The sequence below is a fragment of the Mixophyes fleayi genome, chromosome 6 (genome assembly GCF_038048845.1).
Source record: "Mixophyes fleayi isolate aMixFle1 chromosome 6, aMixFle1.hap1, whole genome shotgun sequence".
Lineage (NCBI taxonomy): Eukaryota > Metazoa > Chordata > Amphibia > Anura > Limnodynastidae > Mixophyes > Mixophyes fleayi.
The window spans coordinates 26,545,607-26,573,543 of record NC_134407.1 but is presented as its reverse complement, the minus strand read 5'-3'; the positions used below and the strand labels follow the sequence as shown (position 1 = coordinate 26,573,543).

Genomic DNA, 27,937 nt, shown 5'->3' with positions numbered 1-27,937 from the left:
TTGCTCTCATTCAGAAGAGGACCAGATGCTGCCAAGAGACGATTAACCCTAACAGAAGCTCTCCCAGCTCACTCTCTTCACCTGGCTCCAAACTCTACAACCTGAGGACTGTATAACCCGTGCAGGTGAGTAACTTCATGGGGCCACAAGAAAATGGAGGGGGGGTTGTCATTTGGGGGAGCCTGTCTGGGTTTAACCCTTTTTTTGTATCGAATTCTCTATTATTCTCTATTAAAATCAGCAGTAGTTGAAGTTGAAATAAATTGTAAAGTGTAGAAAGTCTGCAAAGGAGAATAATCTCCCATTTCTACGTATACTTATGAGATATTCTGCCCATTTAACCAGATCGCCTTATGGTAAACATGAAATAATGTAAATGTAAGGCCAATACACAAAAGCCAAGTCATTTCATATATTATTTTTAATGAATACTTTGGAAGAGAAAAATGTGTGTCTGTGTGTGGGGGGGATGGGGGGGGAATCTATCATCTACGGGGGTCTATCATCCATCTATGTATATGGCTTATTTCAGTATATTACAAAAATACAGTTTGACACTTATCTTTATCCCTTACATTTCATGAGTGGATAACGCCCATTGATTACCAATAGCTCATCTAACATATTGGGCTATCCTCATCACAGCTATGACGAGTACAAGTGTAATGTTAAAGTGGATAATAAGAATTTTAATAATAATAATAGTAGTAATAATAATAATAATAATAATTATTATTTTTATTATTATTATTATTATTATTATTATTATTATTTGACTTATTACTGTTTTTGTACCAAGTATGCAGCACAATAGTTTGGAGTTTTACAGCTCTGCCCCTATATTTATATACAAATATAATGCAACTGTTTTTGCAAATAATCACTTTAGCTTATCGACTAGTAACAGTGTGCAAACAGAATGAGGAGCCCATTAAGAAACATTAACAGATTGCTGCAGCATAATGCTCCGGTCCATATTGATCGTAAAATGTCTGTAAAATATTGTTTCAAATGAATCTATTGTCCCACTGCTGTTCTGTCACTTGAGTGACCTTGGTTTGTTCTGAAACTGCCAAATGAGCCTTTCATGACTGTTATTAGATTAACAAGTTTTTTTTTTTTAGCAAATATCACTGCAGGGTAGGAAGCGATGTGAAGAGGGTCAGGACAGAGCATGCACCGTATTTTTTTGTGCTATGGTTTCATGATTTGCACGACCAGCCCCCTCATAAAGCACTTAGTTAAATGCTCATTGTAACGTTATGGATCCCCTCCCAGTGCGCCCCTTACTAACTCATCCCATCGTGACCTTCCACATCAGCCACCAAACGTTTCAATTCCAAGCAAAATACACTTCTGTCTTCCACCCAGATTAGATTAGGTTTCCTAAATCATTTCAGGAGAGGGGGGGTGTCGGGCTTCTAATACACCTGCATTGTTCGGTGTGAAAAACACTACACAGCACTCCATTCGGCAAACTGTGGGATCTCCAACTGTTCTGGAACTACTAGTCCCAGCATGTCCACTGTTAGCTCTGTCACAGCCCCACAGGTATCTAACCTGAGTTCTAGAATAGAATAACAACGCATTGCGTAATTGTAACATTGTTGTACGGATGAATGTGGGTTATATTAGCATTGGAATGTTGAGCAGACAATATTAATTGCTATGTATGGTAAATGAGAGAGGATAAGTTGCTATTAATAATTGTTCACCTACAAACAAAGTACAGCAAATCACAGAGATGTTGTCACTTTTGTTAAATAGTCCCAGCCTTTTTCTTTTTGGTTTAAGTGTACTATACTGTGGTTCGTTAGTATTTAAGAACAGTCAGTGGTACTTGCCCCAGTCACCTGTCAGGTCGTGATGGCTGAATGCAGATTGGAGGGAGTTGGGGGGGGGGAGCATATGTACTTATCGAAGCCCGCAGTCATGAAATGAGCAGATTAATTAGTTCTGTATTGAATGATGTTACCAGGTTTAGGCAGCTTATAGAACTACAAAGCCCAGCATGCCCTATCAATGGGGATTTGTAGGTCCAAGACAGCTGGAAAGTCATAACTTTCCTATTTAAACCACTATCTTTCCAATGCTTAATGCGGGCAATACAAAAAAAAAATCGGATGTGGATCATTACAAGTAATCAGTGCATGAATGAGTTCCAGGCTGTAAATTCCCTTTAAACCTCCCTAAAATTGTCCTTGGCTCCTGGCGTTTTGTGGACCAGTGTCCCATGTCATCATTAGTGGATAGAGTGCCCCATTAATTAAAATCAATCTGGCAGTATTGTGCTTAATTCCCCCAGTGCCACGTCCAGTCTTTATTCTTTGCCCTCACCTGCTGGTGCCCCCAGTGAGGTCAGAGAGATATAGCAGAAGTCTGACTGCCTTGTGTCCTGGGCTGGGCTTGTACCATCCTACTCTGACTTCACAGCTTCCTGTTGATAGAGAACAAGCCTCAGATTTTCATCAAACTTCTATTAAGTGAAACATAGGTTGGAGGGCAGCCCCTGATTGAAACAGTTTAAATTTTAATTGTGTTTTTAATTTGACATATAGTTGCAGAAAGGAATGACACTACAACGCCAAAGGCCGGTCGATTTTCTTAATTTCTCCCAGAGGAATTGATGGGTTTATCAGGCAACTAGATTGGAAAGCCATTAAAGTTCTCTCTGGCTGGCTTGTTAATTGGAACTTGATGGATTGGGGGAGTCAGTGTAGGCAATGCTGATCCAATCTTTAGGACTTTCTGTTTTCCAATAAATTACCCAATTCATTTTCCAAGCACAGATTACATAAATTGTACACCTCTAGGGCTCCGAGATTTTTTTTTTTAAAGCCCCCACCCCTCCCCCCCCCCCTCCTTATAGCACCGTGGCCAAATGCCATTTGCTCCAAAATATGTTCTGAATGAAAATCGAAATATAATCAACGTTTATACTTAGAAAATTTATTGCAATCATTTTCTCTGGTAATTTCCTTATTTTAAAGTTTGGACATGTCATATATCATATCCTCAGTCCCTGTAAAAATAGGAGAGCAGCCTGTGCTTAATATTTAGCAAAGCTTGATTTCAAGATCAAACGTGTTTATGATTCCATCTGTCATTTACTCCCATACACTTCTTCCAATATAACAGCCGCGCTACAAGCCCATTTTCTAACTGCAGCAAAAAAAAAGAGGAGAAAAAAGATCAATTTTTATTAAGGCTTCATGAAAGCTCACAGCTACCTCGATATTAACAGTTTTACTGATCCGATGCCATTTTACCCCTTCATAGCAGGTTATACGCTGATAACATGTACTGTATGAGCCAGTTATCTACAGTGGCAGCTACTGTGCTTCCTGTGGGGGGCAAATGTAATGGTGCCCATCTTATCCTTTACACAAACTGGCATAAACATTTGTATTTTTGTGGTATAGACACAACTTGTGTCACTTGAATTATTACTATTAAACGTTAACAGTTTACATCATACCAGTTCCAATGGTTTTTAACCTGTGTCTATTAAAAATCTATTGGAGCCTGAGCAGGTGGCTCAGTGGTTAGTCCTTCAGCGCTGGGGTCATGAGTTCGAATCTCGACCCGGGCCTTATCTGTGTGGAATTTGTGGGCCTCATTTAGAGTCGGATGCAAAGTCTGTTTTAGGAGCATCCAACAAAAAAACACTATCACGCATGTGAAGTAAGCACCGTATCCGCCTGCATCTTGGACGCAATTTACACTTGCGACAGCTTGCGGCTTAGTACAGGGAAATGGCAGAACGCGGAATTGTGAAGGTGTGTCCCCGTAAGTAAATCCTAGACGCAGTAAGGCGCAGACGCAACACACGTCAAGAAAGGCACACTCCCACTCCTACACGTCTTAGATGCACATTGCGTCTGACTCTAAATGAGGCCCTGTATGTTCTTCTTGTGTTTGCTCCGGTTTCCTCCCACACCACAAAAACTTAATTGGCTGCTAAGAAAAGTGTGTGTGTGTGTCTCCGTGTTTGTGTGTGTGTTAGAGAATTTAGACTGAAAGCTCCAATGGGGCATGAACTGATGTGAATCACAAATATTCTCTGTACAGCGCTGCGGAATTGGTGGCGCTATATAAACAAATGGTGATGATGAGGAGGATAGGTACTCAATGAGCAGGTTATTGTACTCCAGCCAAATGTTCCTTGATGCACCCTGATATATTTGTGGTCTATGGACCTCATTTAGAGTCTGACGCAAAGTCCGTTTTAGGCGCATCTAACAAAAAAACACTACCACGCATGTGCAGAAGGCACCAAATCCGCCTGCATCTTGGACGATATTAACACTTGCGACAGCTTGCGATTCCCTACGAGAGAATGGGAGGAACGTGGAATTGTGAAGGCGTGAACATGTAAATACATCCTAGTCGCAGTGAGGAGCAGACGCAACACACGTCAAAACAGGGCTAAAGCTGTGTGGCAGGAATTAGGTGGCGCAAGCGGTTAGCTAGCTGCAGGAACTGCTCGCAGCTCGATAGGGTATTAATAGTGGGACGCAACTGGGGTTGCTTTTCACTCGTAATACCCTACCAAGCTGCGGCAAACTCCCACTCCTACACTTCTTAAACGGACTTTGTGTCCAACTCTAAATGAGGTCCTATATGTACCAATAGTGCGTTTCTCATATTGGTTAGTAGATACCTATTTAGATGTCAGCTACTACTGCATTCAGCTCCCAGAAACACAGTGTACAGGGCAATGCACTTAGACTGAAAGGGCAACGTACCCCAGAAGGCAATAAACTGCACATCTGCGCCTCCTGGTCACCTACCCATCCAGCCTCAGCTCAGAGTGACTCAGAGAGCCTTATGCAAAGTGAGCACTGCACCAGTTTGCATAGTGTATTTTGTGTTGAATCGCATTGCACATGCCCAGAAAGTGGCAGAACGCAGATGTGTCTATGCAGATTCCTGTGATTCCGAGACTTACGTTCACTTGCACTGGGAGAGGCGTGATGGGGAGAAGGGGGTTCTAACATAAGCCGAGTACAGCAAGAGCATAATTATGTAATTGGAAAAAGATATAGGCCAAGACACAGAAAAATATACAATGGGTTATTTGCGGGTCCTCACAGGCAGGGGAAAATAGTGGATGATGATGATGGCCGCCAGCAATAGTGAACCACTTGTTATTGGCTGTTTGTAAATGCGCCGCTGATGCTGATTGTTGCACGTGCTTTCGTGTGTGTCTTTGAGCAATTTTTTTTTTACTAACTTACATAAGATGGGGAATAGTTTCTTCTGTATTAAGGAGATTTCTGAAGTTTTATTGATGCCTAATAGTGAATCCGCATTTTGCAAATAAAAGAAAATGGTTGTAAACATGGGTGTAATTGTATGTAATGTATACCGGACCTAAACTGGGTGTATATTCTACTGGTGCAGACATGTACGTATCTTGCAGCTGTGCATGTGGCCACAATTGCAGCTTTTTAGTGAATGCAATATTGCGCCTGCGATTTGGGGCTCAATTATGTACAATTCTGCATCAGTCCCAGCGTGAGCAAGAAGCTATAAAAATCCTGGAGATTGGACTCGGAGCAGGTTGAAGGGCAGTCTAGGCAGTTCCCTCTGTGTATTAGACATACCGGCTCAGTGAGTGGACCACACTCTCTCTCTACAGTGGCACCTACTCTCGCTCCCACCAAGATTGGGAGGGCACCAGTGTTCTCTCTTGCCCATGGCACTTAAATATCTACTAACGGCTTTATTAGTGCCAACATGCTCTGCACCACAGGTAGCCCCAACCCTGGGTATAAGGATCATTGACCTTTATACTAGATTACATGGTTTATTTGCATGGCGTAATATGCAAAATTAATTCATAAACATAAGTAATTGATCCCTCCTCAGTTAGAGTTGTGTGTTTTATTGACTTTTTAGGAAAGGGTGTCCAGAGTTGGTGTTTGATAGACTTTTACTTTATCCAAATACTCAGCTGGATCTTAGAAAATTCTTCTGTCACTATTTTATTTCTTAATTGTAAAGCAGCTACATTGTAGCTTTGTTACATGTGTAGCTAAGTAATTGAAGGGGATCCTGTGTGTGTGCATAGTGAATGTATTGGCATTTAAATGAGTAAAGTGGAGGATCGTGCTCTTAAGCTCTCATAGAAATGTCGTTTAACAACCAAGCGGAGGCTCAGTCATGGATCAGATTGCATACTGAGAGCTAGAAAGGATTCAGCGTTTCATCTTGGATTACACCTGTGCTGCTGCACCCCCTCCGCATTTTCTTGCACTTCTAAATATTTCATCACACTTTAGAATAAGTAGGGTCCCACGGCTCTGTAATTTTTAGTCTACAGGTGCCGTAGGGGGGGGGGGGGGGGGTACAGAAGCAGACGGCAGAAATGTTATTTATATGATTGCAACTTTTTTTTAAGTGTATTGTACAACCTTACTTTACTATTAGAACAACTTATTTAGAAGTTTTGTCTGTTTTTAGCTACACCTGCCATAAATAGAACCACTGGGATTAACTAGATGGCCATCAAGTTATCAACTTAAGTAAAAATAAAACCCTACCATCTGATAAAATCTAAGACCCATACAATTACATCAAATAAAAAATGAGACATTATAATTAGCTAAAATGTGTGTGACATTACTAAAAACAAAGTAGGAACGTACATGGGGACCATGATGAGTCCCGGTCACGGAAGCCCCACTAAAACTGGAGATCAAGGGCAAATGCCTGAGAGCTGTTCTAGTGAGGTGCGTATTTATAAAACTCAGGATAATAAAAATATTTCAACATGGGATATTTTGTGTAAGACTGTTAGATGTCGTCATAAAGGTGAGCATTAGAGGATGAAGTAGTGCTATGAAAAGTAGGTGCATTTGTTTATTAGTATATTGTCACTGTGACCAGATAGATGGTTGCAACATGACCTTACTTACAATCATGTACTAGGGCACCCTGTATGAGTGGGGGTAACATAAGTGCAGTTCTACTGTTTTTGTAATAATGCACTATTATTATTTTGTTACCATAGCCCCAAGGCTTATAAATGATCTTAATGACTTATCCTGAAATTGAGACACAATCTTAGATGCTGTTGGTGTCTTGAGAATTAAGTAGACCTAAATACTCAGAGCCTTGTTCTATTGAGCCAAGACATATTATACAAGAGATTGTTTATTGCTGTAACATTTGTAACACTTAAGCACAGATAAAAATAATAATATCTTCATGACATGTAAGAAATTAGTAATCACCTCTGCTGCCTCCAACCGCACCAGGAAACTATTTTATTTTATTTTGCATGTGTTAATGTCCTGAGTAGTAGTAACTATGTAGAATTGTTATTATCATTTATTTATATAGCGCCATTGATAACACAGAGATAATATTTGTCCCCTCCCCGTTTAAGCATACAGTCTAAATTGCCTACCACACACAAGCACACACCCACAGAGAGACACACACATAGCCTTGGGTTAATTTTGTCAGAAGCCAATTAACCTACCAGTATGATATTGGAGTGTGGGAGGAAACCGGAGCACCTGGAGGAAAACCTCAGAAATACGGGGAGAACATACAAACTCCACACAGTTGGGTATATCGTTGTGGTTTGAGTGTGGTATGTTTTCTAGAGCTGGTTTTTAGCACTCATTCATTAGGTCAGAAACCCAACTCATTGCAATTAGACGTGTGGTCGTTCAGCCTTCAATCGCCCTCTCCCTTCTGCCTGTAATGGTGATCTGGGATGGGATATCACCATATTGTCTAATTTTCCACCATTCTACCTGTACAAATGAATTCTGAATGGGTGCCCATCCCCTTCATTCATTGGTGGCAGCAATTTTGTGGGTGGAAACATTGTTCAGGAGACTGCAGCCTACCAATCCAATAAATACTAGTGACATCACTGAGGCTCAAAGTGATGTCACCAGATCCCTGTGATTTGATAGGCTGAATATTGTCTGAGCCACACGGTATCAGTCTATATAGACAATGGATACACTCTGAATGTCTACACGATCTTTCTCTTTATGAGCCATGCAATTTTCCCAAGTCATTTATTTGTATCACTCCATTTAACAGTTTAACCAGGCCTCTCTTTTTAATTCTCGCTAGTTATGAAACATGTCCGCTGCTTGGCTGCACAGGTCTTAATGCTGCCGGCTCAGTGGAATTAATTTTTCATAAGCTTCCTGAATGAAGTGAGGTCCGCTCACTTTGGCTGCGCTCAATTCTCCCTCCAGAAGAAGACCACAGAGGTGTGAGTGTATATTGTGGTTGGCTGTACAGCTTGGCTATGATGTGTCTGAAATGGGAATAAGACATTGATTTGTGGAGTATGCCTAGTAGAGATGGAGAACCAGCCCGAAAGGCCTTTGAGATTCTCCGTTCAGCTGACAGATGTGCTCATTTAACAAGCTGAAGCTGAAATGAGTGTATAAAACCTGCCCATTTAGCTCTGACAGAGGAGATTTCACGGCCTGTCTACAGAGGTTGTAAATTCTGTCCCCAACTGAGCTGCAGCAAAGTTGGTCGATGTATTCAGCCACTGCGGGCAGAGACCCCCTGCTCTCAGCATATGCCTGTCTCACATGGGCATGCTGGGTGCTATTGACTGGCAGACATATAACAAACCTTCTTCACTTTATGAACCTTTCTACCCCCTAAAGAAGACCCTCTTTCCCAGGATAGGAATGACCGGATCCCTAATGTACCTACTCTGCAATTATTTATGATTATATATCTGTTATAGCTTGTGGGGCTACTTACTAATACAGTGCAAAAGTGCAAATGTATAGCAATCAATAACAACTAATCAGACATTTGCTTTCATTGCCAAATCTGCATTACACAAATGAAAGCTCCTTTCTGATTGGTTGCCGTGGGTAACTATGCATTTATACTTTTGCACAGTATGTATTCCTCACAGTGAGTGGTTAGAAACAAAACGTGAGTATTTGCTTGAAAACTGTTCCTAGTGACACTTACAGTATGGCCCCGAAATTTCATGGAAATGGAATGAATTGACCGTCATCCCAGCTCTGTTCATTCTGCAAAACGAGAATTTACAGAAAGACCGTACATAATGGCAATGGTGAAACAAAACTGGAAGATTGCATCAATGATTTCACTCATTTCTAGTAGTGATACCTTCCTCAAGACCTATGAATTAACCTGCAGAACAACAGGGAAGCTTCATATACACAAACCATATTTGTGCATCAATGAATTTGTTGGGTGCTGAAAATTAAACAATTTATTTTATATATTTGCACTTCTCTATAACTGCAGTAAAAGGCATAACTACCAACTACAATCAGACCAGCAGCTTGGGCGCCCACCGCCCCTGTCAAAGTCCTATGTGAATATGTGTTTTTTTCACCATTGGGCGGTAGATAGGGGCCCTTACAGGATTTAGATATGGGGCCCACACATGTCTCAGCGACTGAATGTAGTCTTTATAAAGAAAATGCTCTCTAAAGGTGGGTACTAATGTGCTCTATTTACTGGGGGCAGATCTAGACGGTTTACTGGGGGTTGGGGGCGGTCACTAAGCAAAGCTCCGCCCCCTCCTGCACTGACCGGTTTGCTACTGGGTGTGAGATTGTGAAACATAATGGGAGCGGACTGGCAGGATTCTCTGTCTGCCTCTCACCCGCCTTGCGCATATCTGTAGCGCATGGTCGCAGGCAGTCTGTCCCTACTGGGGGGGAGGGGCTCGCCCAACACTGGATCCATCACGGATTACAAAAAAGCAAAGAAATGTTACAGAGAGCAAACATAAACACTGTAATACAGAACATTCTTTTCTTTTATTGTCATTTTCAAACAGTGTTTTATGTAAAGCAGGTGAAAGAAATGTCTGCTGCTATACATTGCATCTATTAGAGCAGTTCACTTACTTATCTACATAAGAGACTTTCGGATGTACGGTGGGCTTTCAAAAAAATATGTCCATTGCCGGTTGGAAACGTCTAAATTATTTATTCAATAAACAGAGGTGTACTGATATCTAAGGAGAGTTAAAGCAGAAAAGGGCAAACGTTTTTTTGGGTTTTTTTTAGCATAATTTTAGTTATAACAATTTATCAAGACATGAAGCAAAACTTCACTTTTTTAGTACATACAGACTGAAATATAAATTCTGGGCATTGATTGGAGTTGGTGGACCCCAGGTGACCTTACTCACCCACTACATGAGTCCGTCTGCTCACATAATTCTTCAGGCATCAAGGGATGAGGAAATGAAGTTTCTAGTGGTCTGCATCTTGACATTGATTTCTGGTGCTGTACTTAGTGGTGGACCCTTCCAACAAGCTCTCCCGACCCCCCCCAAAATATGGGAAGAGAACCTTCTCTCTTAGGGGTCTATTTATGACCCTTCGTTTTTTTGACTTGATACTTTTCAATCCTTATCTCCTTGATAAGGATTGAAAAGTAACGGCTATGTATTAAAAAACTTCTCAGGGACAGCAGTGCCGATAACCTGCTGTCCCTGAGAAGTGACTCACCTGATCATCGCAGTCTTTTCTCATTTTTCAAGGCTGCGATGATCTTCTCTTTTTTTTTTCTCTTTTTTTGTTAGTGCGCATGCACCGACTGAATAGTTGGTGCATGCGCAGTAATATCTTGCCGGCAAACTGCAGGATGATTGACAGGAAGGGATCACATGATCCCTCCACACATGCGCTGTCCAGCTCTGCTCTTCAGAGCGTGAAAGTTTTCAGATATGTTAATGTCTTCAGATGGCGCCAGCTTCAGATGGCGTACATTAACATGTAAAAAAAGAGAACATTTTCTCTAGTTAGCCTTTAATACATAGCGGTTCTGAGCACTTCCCATACACTGTTATGGGGAGTGCTCAGAAAAACGATAGGAAATGCAATGCAGCAGATATCTGAGATATCTGCTGCGATGCTTCAATAGTACATAGTGATTTCACGGTAAACCCCTGAAAACTGTTGTTTTCGGGAGTTTACTACAGGAAAAATGCTTGGTAAATAGACCCCTTAACCTCCTGAATTAAAGCACGTTTAAAACCACAGTGCACTCAACTGCATTACGGACCCTTGAGCACCCAAAGGTTAACTCTACGCCACGCAGCTTATTATTTAATGCCCACAGTGCTGTTTCCCCTTACTGGAGGTTGTTAGCTATTCCAACAGTGCTTCTGTTTCTTCATCCTTTGTGCATTATAATAGCTGTCCACAGGATTGACAAGTAATTGATACAAAGACCTTATCGCACATTTAATTAGTTTAACACCTTATCTTGACAGCTGAGATACAAGAGCCGGACATTTGCGGAATTGACATTTTTCTGTTCCTGTCACCAGGACGGACATTTAATTATCTATAGCTACATCAAAATATGGATACGAAGTAGCTGAATAAGCACAATATTCAGCGAGATATACAGTATGATGTGTGTGTGTGTGTGTGTATATATATATATATATATATATATATATATATTTATTATACAATACATTGTGCCTCCCTTAGTTGTCCCCAATGAATCCTGGGCTTCACCCTCACAGTTTTTGGTGATTTTGGGATTTTTCTTCTTCTGCAAAATGATTTCCTTTTATGTTTTGAGCATTTTGCCTACGTGAGCAAAGTAGAGGGCTTCATTAGAAACCTACAGCGTTTCCTACAAGGGAATTAAGTTGAACTACACAACTTTGCATGTGGAGAGGGTAGACACAACTCAAGTTTCTTCCTGCGCTGGTTACATGAATGAATAACAATTGGTATCTGACTCCGTCAGCTCATCCCCTCCCTAGAAGATAACACTTGAGCTATCCAGAGATGCCATACCTGGACACACAAGTATTTACTCTACCCTGGATCATGTTTTAGAAACAAGTGCTCTTTGTTTAATAATGGAGTTACCCTGCAACACTTATTCAACACAGGTAGAAAAAAATAGTGCTAGGGTGCAGTGGTCGAAGTGGACATTTAGAAGTGGCGGTATGGAAAATGTAATGGGAAATGTAAGTGAATGGAATTTGATAGTTTTACAATAACAAGGCAGTAGGAGAAGTGGCACGCAGTATGACATACCACCCTATACACCCCCACTTGCCCCATTTGTGGGCTCCATGAAATTTGACAATTTCCACATCATCGGCTAGTTAGGGTTAAATCATCTAATGTTGGGACTGGTACACTATCTGACAAGTGGGAAACCTGTGGGGTCCCAAAATCTGTTTTTTTGGGAGATAGGAAATACATCATCATCATCATCATTTATTTATGTAGCGCCACTAATTCCGCAGCGCTGTACAGAGAACTCATTCACATCAGTCCCTGCCCCATTGGAGCTTACAGTCTAAATTCCCTAACACACACAGACACACACACACACACACACACACACACAAACACAGACAAACACAGACACAAACACAGATAGCAAACATTGGATTAGCCTATGTTGGGGTCCCAGAACAATGGCACACTGATGCTTGGGGTCCCTGAAGAAGGAAACACTGATATTTTGGGCCTCAATGAAAAAAAATGTTGAGCACCACTATAGTGTGTTAGAAGGCTTACTGGTGGTCTACAACTGCAACCTGTGGCTCTCCAGCGTCTAGCAGATAATGGATAAGCACAGCTTGCAGACCTTGGCTCTGGAACATAGTTTATACAATTCTCAAAATGTGGCCGACTGAGAGTATTTGAGGAAGCGGTTGAGAAACTCTCATCTGAAATAATCATTGTTTATATATTTGGCCCCTGGTTGAAAGCTTCAATTATCCATTAAAGTTACCAGGGGACCCACTCTACATGTGGGCCGCATAACTCTGCTGCCCCCTGAATGTTGCCCTATGCATGTACCTAGTATGCCTATTTGGTTTATACAGCCCTGCGTCTGATGGGTCTAAGCCATTACATAGATCTGTAGTGTATGTAAATGTGTATTTAGAGCTTAAAAACATATACTGCCCCAAATGTATTATTGGATATGTCCAGACCATTTTTCACACTTTAGGGGGTAAATGTATGAACATGCGGGTTCTTCAACACCCGCGTGTTCAGCGTGTTCGGCGATTAAATTTCAAGCGGCGCTGCATTGTAAAGGGAAGTTTCCCTTTACAATGCAGCGCCGCTTGAAATTTAATCGCCGAACACGCTGAACACGCGGGTGTTTAAGAACCCGCATGTTCATACATTTACCCCTAGGTGTTTGTTTCCATCACACCTCAGGCAGGAGCGTGGGAAGTCAGGCAGTGCTCATTCTACATACATGTGATTAGCATGTTGTAGCAAAAGAAGGCTCATAGGAGTCTATGAGTGTTTTTTTTAATGCTATTCAAGCGAATGGAGGGATGTTTTATGCTGCATATAAACACCTTTCATACTATTAGTTACAATGGTGAAGAGTGAGTCGCATCTTGAGTTTACAACCACTTGCGGCCCATACAATGAAAGAGGCGGAATAATGGATGGTGGGAGCGTGAGAGCATAACCAAAATACATTCGTGTTGGAGCAAATGTGACTTAGACTGAGACTCGGGTGCTCAGGAGACGGGAAACTTGCGGGTTGTAAGTATAGCTGGGTACACAATACAGGGTTTTTGTCCACTAATCGGCTCAACCAGCCGACATACGACCGCTCGTTCGAAAGTTGGGTCAGTGTAGTGACACGATGGTCGAAAGTCTGCCCAAATGGACGATTGTCGCCTCATTTGGTTGGTCGTACCGCTCAATATTTTCGTTCCAATCTCCTTTCCATTGTGTAGTGTGTAGAAACTTCCGACCGATCCACGACAATCCTCCGATGCTTCCTCGACCTGGGGGGCGTGTGTATGTAAATTTGTGATGCCTGTACCAGTCCCACATGGTGCGGTATCCGCACATCACAGACTTGTGTTTTGTATAGATGTGTATTGCACCTGTCTGGCTGCAGACCATTACACTTGTATAAAGCACGTGTGTTATTATGCTAATGTCTTTGGTATATCGTTACATGCCCCGCAAATGTTGCTTCAGTGTGTACGAAATTGCAATCATTGCTCACGACAACATGGCTGTAAAAAGTTGCTAAAGGGACGTCCGCTCTTCCCTTTATCGTCTAAAACAAGGCTAGTGTGTATGCAGCCCATGGACCGAGCGATCGGACCATCGATCGGATGTAAAATCGATCAGCATAAAGTTGGTGGAAAATTCTGTAGTGTGTACCCAGCTTTAGTAACTAGTAATGATAACTATCAGCTGAGATGCTTCCAGCTCAACATACCCATATAAAAGGTGTCATTTTTTTCAAAAGAGCAGGAACGTTGTCAGGGACAAGCAAGAGTAGGAACATAACTTTAAAAATCAGACCTATGGCCCCAAATCAGGGACAACTGCAACTGTGAAAATTTACACATGATATATTGATGTAATAATAAGCTGACATTATCCACCTCCAGTATGTTGACAGGTGCAAACTAGTCAGCAGTGTTAGTTAGACTGCTCATACAGGAAGGGTCTAAACTAGTATAAAGCAGACTTTGGATCAGTGATCTGAAAGGTTATTTAAAAGTTGCATTTTCTATTTTGGGTGTATACAGAGAGCTTGCCTCCTTGTGTGTATGTAGGAGACACCTATTTACACTAACACAGTCTCATCAATCTGCTAAGACATCTGTATATCTGTGTGAGACATTCTCCATTGTCTTGTGTACTGTACCCTCACACTAATAGATGAGAGATAACAGGCAGCATGCAGTGTAATCCTGTAAAGACACAATGAGTAAATAGGTGTTGTTTACACTAGTAATGGGCTTAAACATGTAATAGGTGTACACTTTGCCTACGGTCCACGAAATACCCTTCTGTTGAAATTTTGGCATATGCCCACGCTTTGTGGACCTAAACTATATTTTTCTATTTTGGGTGTATACAGAGAGCTTGCCTCCTTGTGTGACTACATGAGACACCTATTTACACTTATAAAATCTCATCTAACTATCTGCCAAGACATCTATGTATCTGTGTGAGATACTAATAGATGAGAGATAAGAGGCAGCAAGCAGCCCTATACTGTACATAAACAATGTCTAAATAGGTGTTGTTTACACTAGTAATTATATACCAGTTCTTGCACTTCTCAAAGTTGCTGAAGCATCCAAACTGTTTTGAGAGTGGTCTAGAAATTGTCTGTAAACACCCAGTGAGATGCTAGATTTAAACTGGCCTTATGTAAACCATATTGTACAGTATGAGACAAGATACAATGCAGACAAAATTAAAATGCAATTTTACTGAAACTTTACTCATTTACTACACAATACCTGCACATCATCTCTCAGACAAGCCCTTGTCTGAGAAATTATGTATTGAAAATGTATTGATTGTTAAAGCTATGCAGATATTAGTTTATCATTATATTGTGGCCACCAGGGGGCGCTGTTTCATTGAGGTGCAGATATATCATTGTGCTTGTGATGTGGGGTGGCATTTCCAACTCATGCTAAAGCAACTCTAATGCTCTTACAATACAATAGCTTTGAAAAGCCCAATAATATGACATAGAACAAGCAAATATGTGGCGGACTCCCCGTCCCCCCGAGTTTGATTTAGACCTGTACATAAATGTTTCCTTTTTTTTTACTTTTGTGCTACAATTAAACAAATACCACAAATACTTTTTAGGGTGAGGTATCTCTTGCAGATAAACAGGTTCCTCTGTCCAAAATGACTGAGGCCTTGCTATCACATGTGACATATTTTGTATTTAACAACTTTATTGTAATCACCTCTCTCGTCGGCCCCGTTCCTAAATGACTTGAGGGCCTGCAAGGCATCACTGCATGCTACAATGTGTGAATGAATTTGGGAATGCACTTGGACTGATGACAGAGTCACAAATAGTTTTTCAATGACTGGGTCTCCCAGGGTTAATGACCTGACACCGTGATTAAAGCTGACCATTTGTAATGTGTCTGGACTGTGGTGAAGGGCCTTGAAAAGGTTAATGTGCTAAAAGAGGAGGTCTTTTTATCCTGCACCTGCCCCTCTCACTGACAGAGAAAGGGGCACTGAGTCCTGGGAAGAGGAACAAAGGACCTGAGATACACTAATAGAGAGGAAGGTGAGAGGTCTGATCCTACTAAGATATATAGGGAGATAGAACCCAAGTGAGCTACTAAGAACACTGATGTTTCAAGGAACTTTCTATTTTATTTTTTATGTCTGTTTTAAGTAACAGTAGAACTTACGTAAGATTTTAAAGCAAAACATTAGTTGTCTTTTAAAGTATTGGCATACATAAAAAGGGGCATAGATGCAAGGGAAGACAGTGTCATTTTTCCACTGTATAAATCATTGGTAAGACCTCATCTTGAATATGCAGTACAGTTCTGGGCACCACTCTATAAAAAAGATAATTTGGAACTAGAAAGGGTTCAGAGAAGGGCGACAGAAATGATAAAGGGTATGGAGTCATTAAGTTATGAGGAAAGGTTAGCCAGTTTAGACATGTTTACTTTAGAAAAGAGGCGTCTAAGGGGAGATATGATTACTATGTACAAATACATCAAGGGTGAATACAGGGAACCTTCATGGGAACTTTTTACCCCAAGGACTATACACAGGACACGCGGTCACCCCCTAAGGTTAGAGGAGAGGAAATTTTACAATCAGCAAAGGAAGGGGTTCTTTACAGTAAGAGCAGTCAAAATATGGAATTCACTGCCAGGGAAGGTTGTGATGGCAGATTCAATAGATATGTTTAAGAAAGGGTTAGACAAATTTTTAGCGGAAAAGTGTATCCAGGGATACGACCGTTAATTAAAATGAAGGCTAGTAGTGGATATAGGGTAAAAAAAATAGGACTATAATATTGAGTCTGGGGGGATTTTCACAATTGAAACAGATTGGCGGCTGCTTACTCTGGATCAATTTCAAATATAAGTGAGAGATCGCAGGAGATCCAAAATAGGTTGAACTTGATGGACTGGTGTCTTTTGTCAACCTCATCAACTATGTTACTATGTTACTGTGTCTACATATAAGACCACCTACGTCGTTAAGTCTGAATGTTTTCACACTATCTTTATATATATTTTAATATTTCATTCATACATAAAAACAATTTAACATAATTATGTAATGTACTGCATTAGACAAAATGTATATATATTTTTGTCTAGTTTAACTAATGTTCTAAAAATGACAATAAAAATGATAGCGAACAAGAAAAATTCTATTCGTTATGAAAATATTTTTATGTTTTATCACAATGTGAATAACCCTGATGATATCATTAGCATGCCGGATATCTTAGTCACTGACTGATCTTCTGGGTAGTTATCACTAGAAACAGTGACACCTGCAGGTGTAAAGGGTTATAAGCCAACACACTAAAATGATGTTGTAGCATCATCATCATCATCATCATTTATTTATATAACGCCAACATATTCCGTAGCGCTTTACAATTGGGGACAAAGAAAGTAAATTAATGAACAAGCTGGGTAAAACAGACAAAGAGGTGAGAAGGCCCTGCTGGAAAGCTTAGTATGACAAAACCGTACATATTATTAAAATGACGCATGATGATTTTGTCTGGTGAAATGAATTTTACAGATCAATTGTATTTGGTTTTACAGAACATAGCTCACAGTTATACTCCCATTAGTCCCTGTATACCAATGTTACAGGAAACTGTTTTCACTTGTCTTTACATAGAGAGAACAGGGTTACTTTTATTTTCTGATAAGCGTGGTGTGCAGAGACAAGGAGGAAGGATAGTGGATTTTGTGAATCAATTAGTCCATTAACTAAGTCTATCAAGTGAGTATTTAAAGATTAGACTTCTGTTCAAAGAACAGCGACCATGTGACAGCCATTTAATAACATTACAGGCTCTTTATTCAATAAAGCACGCATAATAGCCCGGTTTGGATTTAATGAAAATATCATCTGAAAAAACTCTGACATTTGTCTCTATTGATTTCCATACTGTCCTTTAAATTTCTTTTTTTTCCCCCTGTCTTTGAATTAGTGCAGAATTTAAAGCAGTTAATGTTTTTTCCTAGCAATGGAGCAATTTCTTTAGGTCTAAATCAGAGGTGTGTAATCTGTGTCTCTTCAGCTGGTGAGGAACTACAAATCCCAGCATCCATAACAACTGAAGAGAAATTGGGATGCCCCAGCCTTTCCATACATTACTCTATAAAGCTTTGCGATTTTTGGGATATTGTACCAGTTACGGTATTTATAAGAATATTAAGGTTCACTGAATAGTTTTGTGACCACATTGATTTATACAGGTCATGGAACCATTCTAATAGCTGTGAAAACATACATTAAGGCAGTGGGGCAGTGGTTCCCAAACTGCACCGCAGCAAGAGCCGCGGTGCCGCGGTGATCTCGTTGGGGTTCCACGGCCAGGGCCGGTGGTAAGCAAGGCAGGGGACTACTTGGAAATTATTTTGGCTTACAGGTGCCTTGAAAAAATTATGGAGACCCGAAGGGTGCCTCTAACTGAGAACGTTTGGGATCCACTGCATTACGGAGTACATCAAGCCTTATGATACACAAGATTTTTTGTTGCTGCATACCGCTAAGATCGGTGAGGGCCTAAGAGGCAATGACGGTTCCCTGGAGCTGGTACACACAGCAGGTCACATGATACATACTGTGGGTCACGTGATATACACAGAGGGTCATGGACCAAGCAGGAAAGGCAACTGCACTAGGTGCAACCAGGCTGGGGGACACAGAAGGCTTTAACTGGATAAAATGGGTGTTTTCGCCAGCGAAAGGAATTGTTTTCGTTTCACCTTATATATTAATATAACCCATGTTGGTAAGCCTGTTTATCAAGCATCAAGGCGGTATTCCCTGCTCTGTGAATGCCATCATCAGATCTATTCACAAGAAGAGAAGCATTAAAATAAAGCATTTTTCTAATGCAGTAATGTTGACTCTATCAATTTATTTAAAAAGGTACTTGTTAATTATATGGGCGCCATTCTTGCTCAAAAGCTACAGTGAGTCCATATAATTAACGAGTACCAAAAGAATAAATAAACTTATTTCATTTAAGTTTAAGTTAAAATATATACCGTATATACTCGAGTATAAGCCGACCCGAATATAAGTCGAGGACCACAAAAAACTGGGTAAACTTATTGACTCGAGTATAAGCCGAGGAGGGGGTTTTTCAGCATAAAAAATTTGCTGAAAAACTCGGCTTATACATGGGTATGTACGGTATATATATATATATATATATATATATATATATATATATATATATATATATATAACATTTTAGATAAATTATAGATTTTTAAATATATAAATATAATAATATATTAAAACATTGAACATGTACTTTTCTTTATGAAAGGGAATGTAATTTATTTCTCTCTTTTTCTTTCTCTCCCTGGTTTTTTTCTCTATTTATCTCAGTGTTTTTCTCTTTTAATAACTTTCTTTTTTTTCTCTTTCTATCTCTGTTTTTTTTTTTGTCTTTCTGATTTTTCTATCCCTCTGGTTTTTACCCTTTTCTCTTTCTGGTATTTCCATTTTTCTTCTTCAATTTTTTTCTATTTACCTCCTTCTGGTTTTGCTATTTATCTTTCTATTTTTTTTTCTCATTATGGATTTCTTTTTCATCTTTATGGTTTTTTCGTTTTCCCCTTGATGGTTTTTCTCCTTTCTACATGTTTCCCTGTGTTTGTTTACTAATGGGAGACTCGTACTAAAAATGGTGAGGCATCCAGCAGTCATAATTACAACATTGGTCATCATCATCATCAACATTTATTTATATAGCGTCAGCAAATTCCGTAGCGCTTTACGGGAAGCCCTCTTGGACCAATGCTCTGTCAGGGAATGTCAGCCCAAAACAATCAGCAGGGGCCTCACCCAGGGGAGGAAATGCCCTCTTGCCCCCCGGCACAGCCTGCCCCTGATCTATATATGGCATTATGCCATATGTAGACATGAAAACAAAAAGGCAAAAGCAGTTTGTCAACATTGTCTTGGGTACTAAAACTTCTCATCCCACTTCTGGTACCAATGGTTCTAAAGCAAAATCTGAGTTGTGGAGCCTCAACCCCTAACAACTTCACATACACCCCTCACATGAAACACACATGTCCTGATGGATGTGTGATCAATATATAACATAAGACAAATAGGGATTGCATGATAAATATACATTTTTATATACTATATGCCTATGCTTTTTTTTTATTTGCAGAAAAGTGGTCACTTTCTTAGGTACAATATAAAAAGCATATTCATGAGTGAAATATTTCACTATAAAACTCAGTAATTATCAGCCTAAAAATAGTTGAATGCTGCGACCAGAAAAGGGCATTGTGGGAGATCAATAAACCATTTCCACCAAATGCAACATTATTTCATGAATCTTTTCTCTTTCTCCCCAATAAACATGACCTGTAATACGATGAGCTGGGGGCTGGGTGAGCAGAGTGCTGCTGACTTTGGGTGAGCGTGTAAGTGTGCTTCTTTATGAAATAATATTGGCTCAGGTTCCAGGCGCCAGACACTTGTCTCTCATCTCCCCCTGCACCCAGCAATCATGCACATTGAGAGAGTGGGGGCGTGGGCGGGGAGGGACGGGTCTTAGACAAAAAAATAAGTTGATTCAAAATTGTATAGATTATTATTATTATTACCATTTATTTATAAAGCGCCACTAATTAGACGACAACTTCTTTTTATTTTAACTGGGACAATTTCCTTATTTTCTTGTCTTTTCGATACTAGCCTGATGCACACATCATTTCCTCTTATTACATGTGCTGGGTTATCCACTTTCATGTAAATTTAATTTACTGGTTTGTATAGAACCTCTTGTGATTTTTGCTAACTGTATATATATAGACATATATATATATATATATATATATATATATATAGTGGTGGAAGTGGGGCTGTATACGGTGGTATGCCCCACTGCCACTTCTGCTATTGCCACCATTGTAAAACCATCAGATTCACTTACAGTCCCATTACATTTTTTCATATAGCCAAATCTAAATTTACACTTCGACCTCTCTTTCTCTCGCTCTCTCTATATATATTTCTGACTGCTTTATATGTTTTTAGCCATGCATTTATATAATTGGAGTGGTTTACTGTTATTATATTCAAATGTGGTGCAACTCTGCTGGATTCTCTGCAGCAGAAATAGTTGTATCCGTATAGCAGCTCTGTGTCGTATCCATGGGCAATGAAAATGAACAACTCTGCCTGAGAACATAAAGGGCCTCATTTAGAGTTGGACGCAATGCGCTTCTAAGACTTACATGAAAGAGTAGGAGTGGGAGTATGCTACAGCTTGGTAGGGTATTACAAGTTGCGTCCCACTCGTAATACCCTACCAAGCTGCGACCAGTTCCCGCAGCTAGCTAACTACTTGCGCCACCTAATTCTTGACGCACTTTTTCAGTCTTGTTTTGACGTGTGTTCCACCTGCGTCTTGATCCGACTAGGGTAGTTTTTGCAGGTAGACGCCCATAGTATCTGAATTATTCATGGTCACGCCTACATAAGTCTGTGTTCCATCCTTTCCCTCCTACTGAGACGCAAGCTGTCGCAGTGTGCACTTGCATCTGACAAGCAGACGGAACTGCAGGGAACGGTTGGTTACTGCGCAGCCCCATCAGGGGAAATGTGCAGGATGCGCCTGAAATGTACTTTGCATCCGACTCTAAATGAGGCCCAAAGTCATTGCTGAAAGACTCAGAACAATGTTAGAACAATGTCTCAGGAGAGAAAGTACAAGACATTATATAAAAGTCAACATATTAAAGTCGGAAAACACCTTAAACATGAGTAACTAAAAATACAATACTACAGTATTACATACACCCAATAGTAAATATTTTAATGGGAGTGTCGCGATTTCTGCCAGTCGAGTGGGCGTGGCCTACCAGAAAATGGGTGTGGTCTATCTGGAAAGGGTGGGATCTAGATGCATCAGATGTGGCCTTATTTGTTCTGAGAATATTATGTTATGGTCTTGCCCACTGAGATGTGCAGTGCCCTATAACTGCATACAGCACAGTGCACATGGCATGCATAGTTGCAGCTGCCCTGCAGCAAAGTGACCTTTTGAAATTACATTAGTCTAAATGTGGAAGTTTGGGCCTAGCAATTTGTTCTCAGTATAACAGTGTAAACCAACTTGGCTGCCTCACCCTCTGCAACAAAGTGCAATGCTTTGAGTCTGATTGGAACAAAGATGATATATAAATAAATAAATAAATAAAGGTATTATAATATAGGGTCACTTGATAAATTTGGGTCAGAGGTTATCTACAAATATTATATGGGCAGCACGGTGGCTTAGTGGCTAGCACTTCTGGGGTCATGAGTTCGATTCCCGTTCATGGCCTTATCTGTGCGGAGTTTGTATGTTCTCCCTGTGTCTGCGTGGGTTTCCTCCGGGTGCTCCGGTTTCCTCCCCACACTCCAAAAACATATTAGTAGATTAATTGGCTGCTATCAAATTGACCCTAGTCTCTGTCTGTGTATGTGTGTGTGTTAGGGAATTTAGACTGTTAGCTTCAATGGGGCAGGAACTGATGTGAGCGAGTTCTGCAGAATTAGTAGCGCTATATAAATAGCTGATGATGATAATAATATGAAGAATAAAAAACCCAATGACACATGAAAACTCCCGTAAATATGTGAACTTAAGGTCTCCATAAATACTAAAAGCCAAGTCGTCTGTTGTTTGTATTCATATAAAAACTTGATGAAAGTTACCATAATGGATATCGATTTTGCTCATAAATCCAAATATACAGACACTTCTATAGACAGCAATATTAATAATGTCATCACTACACTCAGGATCTAAAGAGTGCAAAGCACGCACATATTTATGCGCACAGTACATTTCCAAATAAGTGAAAAACGTATTTAGTTATAACTTTATTTCGTGCTGAGCTTTGAAATGAATTAATAGAGTAGTTTGTTTTTCTATCTTATGACGTCCAGTGGCACTTGTTGCGCTCAGGTTATGTGAAGAGCTCCAGCATGCTGAGATTTCTTGCTGGTATTTCTAGTTGTGCTGTATGTGTGTATTGGGGAGGGATGGGGGGAGGTGGGGTTGTCAGAACTTACAACAATCTTATATTTTTCCATCTGCTGGGAGACTGATCCATGGATCTGTCATCCTTCCAATAATTAAGTGCGTCCATATGTTTTCCTTGCAGTCTGATTGGAGCTGTGTGACTAGGCTTTGGGGACGTAGTTTTACCATTGCAGCTGGACATCATCACTAAACATACACACATGATGACCGTTTGTTTGTCAGATCATATCGTGCACACAAGTAAGGGACAGGAAAGTAAGTGTAAATTAGGGCTTCCAGATTCTTTTACGCCGATTCTTTACCGTACAAATTGCGCACAAGTTTGGCACATCTGGAAGCGCTTCTCTTCATCCACATCTCCGAGTTCTAAAGAGTAGATGCGCCCACGTCCTTTGTCATAAGATACCGACCACCCTGTACCTTGTCTCTGATAACGGGTGCATGGAGCGATGGTTTGACAATGGAATTTCAATTTTTCCGGGGCTGGCTGCAGCCGATGATTGGTTCTATGTTGCTGTGAATGTCATGCAAATGTAGCCACGCCAGCAGGCAGTCTGAGTATCAGTGGGGACTTGTGCTTTGGAGGGGAGGGATGCAGTCTGTGTGTGCAAACTGAAAGCAAAGGCACCCCCAATAAAAAAAAAAAAATAAGCACCCCCTTCTTTCCAGCCCCCACACCTTCTCAGTGCTTCTCCATCATCCTCATCCTCTCCTCTTCCTTCCTATGTATTCAGGATGAGCAGCAAAGAAGAGGCCACTAAGTGTGCCCCAGCAACACTCTCCAGCTTCACTATCCAGTCCATCCTGCAGGGCACCACATCTACCCGTGGACGAGCAAGTGCCAAGACTTATACCAGTGCGTCCATCACAGGCAGCGAGCCCAGCCCCAGTAGCTCCTCAGATGAAGAAGAGCAAGAAGAGGGATGGATAGATCACCGGTGCTTCTGCTCTAAATCAGGCAAGAGGGATCCAAGGGACCCAGCCCCTCATACCTGCAGCCCCCACACGTGTCTCAGTGAGTATACTGCTCTTTACAAAGTGTTTGGGATAATGTGGGTTGGGGGTACTCTGTTACTCCACTTCTTGCATGTCCTAGCTGCCCGTCCTACACTTTCAGAACCAGAAATCTTTAGCCTCTAGATTTACCCTCTTTAATATTTCTGGGTGTATTTTACGCGGCTTGGTTTGGTTTTTAGTGCTGTGTACTGTACATTTTTATATTGAGCAGTAAAAAGATCAGATGAAAATGTCAGCGGCTCTAGTAGTGATGGAGGCACAGTGTGACTGGGGACCTGGGATCTGCGCCTTGATGTTTAATCTCAGGCTGACAGCGCTTCCTCCACTAAATAATTTACAATACATGATAATATTCTCAGTTCAGTGCGTCCATTTATCTCCAAACCAGACAAGCACCTGTCCGGGATAGGATTTCGTTTATGAAAAACCTTAAACGCTTAAAATAAATACTGTACACAAATTCCAATCAAACCAGCTCATTTACTTGTATTATAGTAGAGAAATGAAATACAGAAAATGATGGTGATGACAAGATCTATCTATCTATCTATCTATCTATCTATCTATCTATCTATCTATCTATCCATCCATAATCCCTTGTGTTGCATTTCACTTATATGCAACGTGAGTTCAATTGTATTTCAATTGTATTGTATAAAACTCATCTCAAATTTCATCAAACGGGCTATAAAATAATTGGTGGTAGATTAACTGGTCTGGAGAGTGAAATGATCTATTTCTGGGCAAGTAAATATAAAACTGCTCCCAGTGGAATATTTGATTTTATAAAAGTTTTGCCTATGGAGAAAAAAATAAATATGGATTTTCTTTACCTTCATTTTCTGCAATTGCACAGCGCAAAAAAACCCTGAAGAAATTATCTATAACAATAGTCTGCGCTGACTTCAAGGAAGTGAAACAAAATGTTAGATTGTAAATGCCGCAATTAAAAATTAGCCTGAGTAGTTTTAATTATTTCTCTTATTAGTCGACTTAATTAGTTCCTGTGGCTGGAAGGTTAACACTTTACGTGCCAGATGCCCCATATGCGTCGTAGGCACTTGCTGAGAGCAAATTGGTGAACAATGTGCGCGTTGATTGACGAACAGGCTTTTGGTGACAGTACAGTGACTTGGTTTATCTTTTGCAGACAATACACAAGGACCACACAGTACAGAGAGGACCCAGCTGCCCTCTCCATCCCAGCAGGACTATACGGGGGAGAAGGAGAGACATTTAACCCCCAGCACGCCCTTTTCTGGAGACAGGCAGAGGGATCCTGGGGACAGGCAGAGCAATGCCAAGAAGAAGACCAGGACGGTGTTCTCTAGGAGCCAAGTCTACCAGCTGGAGTCCACCTTTGATATGAAGAGGTATCTCAGCAGCTCAGAAAGGGCATGTCTGGCCTCCAGCCTGCAGCTGACAGAGACTCAGGTCAAAACCTGGTTCCAGAACCGAAGGAACAAATGGAAAAGACAGCTCTCCGCTGAGCTGGAGGCTGCCAACATGGCACATGCGTCTGCGCAGACTTTGGTAGGCATGCCGCTGGTATTCAGAGACAATTCACTTTTAAGGGTCCCAGTGCCCAGGTCTATTGCATTCCCAGCCCCCCTGTACTATCCAGGCAGCAACATGTCCCTACCTCTGTATAACCTATACAACAAGCTGGAGTACTGACTGCGCCCCCCTCCCATCTCCACCTCTGCAAGTCCCACCAGCCAGAGTGCTTAGATCACAAAGGAAAATACACCATGTGTATGGGTCTCCATGATTTGCGGCACCAAAATTTTATGTATTTATTTTAGACAGGTATTTGACCGTTGTATTATAATTATTTTTTAAATCGAAGACTCCCACTTTCCCCAGTATTAAAGTGTTCTGAAAGAGCTGCTTGTACATTTCTACATAGGCACAGTTATTAACCCTTGCCCTGCCGGAGGAGCGATAGTCTTCGCCTCTGCCTCTGGTACAGGAGGAAAAGTGTTCACCTATGTAAATAATATTTTTTAAAATAAATAATAACTTTTAAACTCGATGTTACAATTGGCTTTCTTTTATATGCTGTTCGCATTTAGAAATACTACCACTGTGATTCCATGTAGATTCATGTGGATTGTGTGAATATTATCCCTTTAATTACATCCAAGGCGCAAATCTCAGAATTATACAATTGTGATAGGAAGAAAAATGTCCATAGAAGGTGATTGGTTCAGACAATCAAAATATAGTTTTCCTAATTTTGTATTGTTATTAATAAAAATCAACACGCAATCGTCTAATTACTGCGATTTGATAAGTAGGAATAATTAGGAAGAAACGAAACAAGCTCAACTATTTGGATTAATTGCCTCAATTATTTCATTTGCAGAGTTTTTGACTTTTATGCTGTAAAACACCTATGTAGTATTTCTGACATAGGAATTAATGAAAACATTGCTACAAATTAAGTTAACAAAATTCACAGGACTTCACAGTTAATTTACTCCAACACATAAATAAACTAAACATTAAATAATGTAACAGTTAAATACATAGATAATTATCCAGATTTAGATACAATTATTTATTCGTAATAACGACAGCTTGTTAAATTATAATTGTGCCCTTTGCTATAAATATTTAAGATATCAATACACATAAAGAGGTGTAGACTTAAAAAGTGTATCTCCGTTCTTGGCAAATATAGGCTGTAATCACTGAGGTTTTACTTGCAATCCCTTAATTAAATTGATGCAAACCTTTTAACCATTGACTCTCCAGTAGTCTTAACAAACCCTACTTATGCATGCGTTAATTAATTGCTGGCACCAGTGGCTGCTTGCACAGAGCCACCTGTTTTATTTAACGCATCAGTATTACTGGGTACAATAAACGGAGATAAGCAATGACCCAGAGAGATGCGGCTGACAATTAAACGTGTCATTTTCTCCCCTCCCAAATCATGATGGCCAGGGTTCTGTCAATGAAACGATTTGCATGTTTACCTTCCGCAGCAACCAAACTGTGCGACAAATTGCGCGCTGAGCGCTGGGTTCTGTCATAGGGACATGCGATTTACCTGGCGACAATATACTAAAAACCATAAAGCTAATCTAGAAATAATAATGTGGGAACAGTAATGATGTGATAACAGTAAATGCAATACTAATAATACAAAACAGACATAAAAAACACAAAATACCCCAAACGAAAATTAACATGCATACAAAACACACACAATATAAATAGACATACACATAACCATATAAACATAAACAATATTTTACCATATCACATATATTATTGTTGTAGGGTATTTAAAAAGATTTATCAGCACGGTTGAATGTGCCATTGCAAATCTCCTGTTGTTTATAATTCATTTTTAAACAACGGGATGCTGGTAAATGCATTTCTGTAGGGTATTTACAAGACGGTTGATGCAGACCAGTGTTACCTACAGTTGAATATATTGTTTAGCGAAAACTTTATAAGAAAAGCTTACTGACAGCTAGAATTTTTACTGACACGTTAGTATGTATCAGAATATGTTGAAAGTGAGAGTAGAAACAGCCTTTACAATAAGAAAAGTTTTGGGATTGGCCCCTCACAATATCAGATTCAACGATGTGAGACAATTGTGTATATTATTTAAATGTGAGGTAGGGTCTGTTTTCTACAGACTATTCTTTTCTTATGATCAGGGGAAATTTAGCACTAATTTTTAATTAATGTCAGTAAATTGACTGAGGGATGGCAATCTAGATCAAACTTGAGTGATTTTAGGAAATGCAAGTGTTTCTACATTGTACTATGACACTGTAATAATAAAGACTACATTGTTCACATTGGGAATAAGGGTTTCCAAGGAAGATAT

The 27,937-nt window shown here is 40.3% G+C and overlaps 1 protein-coding gene across 2 annotated transcripts; it reads left to right on the top strand.

Moving 5' to 3' along the window:
* Window positions 1–26: 26 nt before the first annotated feature.
* Window positions 27–26,119, top strand: HMX2 (H6 family homeobox 2). Of its 2 annotated transcripts, none has more exons than XM_075215157.1 (3): window positions 27–125; window positions 23,802–24,082; window positions 25,235–26,119. In XM_075215157.1, exons 2-3 carry the CDS (start codon window positions 23,803–23,805, stop codon window positions 25,759–25,761), a joined length of 807 nt encoding a protein of 268 aa, XP_075071258.1. In that variant the 5' UTR covers window positions 27–125; window position 23,802; the 3' UTR covers window positions 25,762–26,119. The 2 variants fall into 2 exon arrangements, with proteins under 2 accessions (XP_075071258.1, XP_075071259.1); XM_075215158.1 differs by lacking the exon at window positions 27–125 and adding an exon at window positions 23,077–23,322.
* The last annotated feature ends 1,818 nt before the right edge of the window (window positions 26,120–27,937 follow it).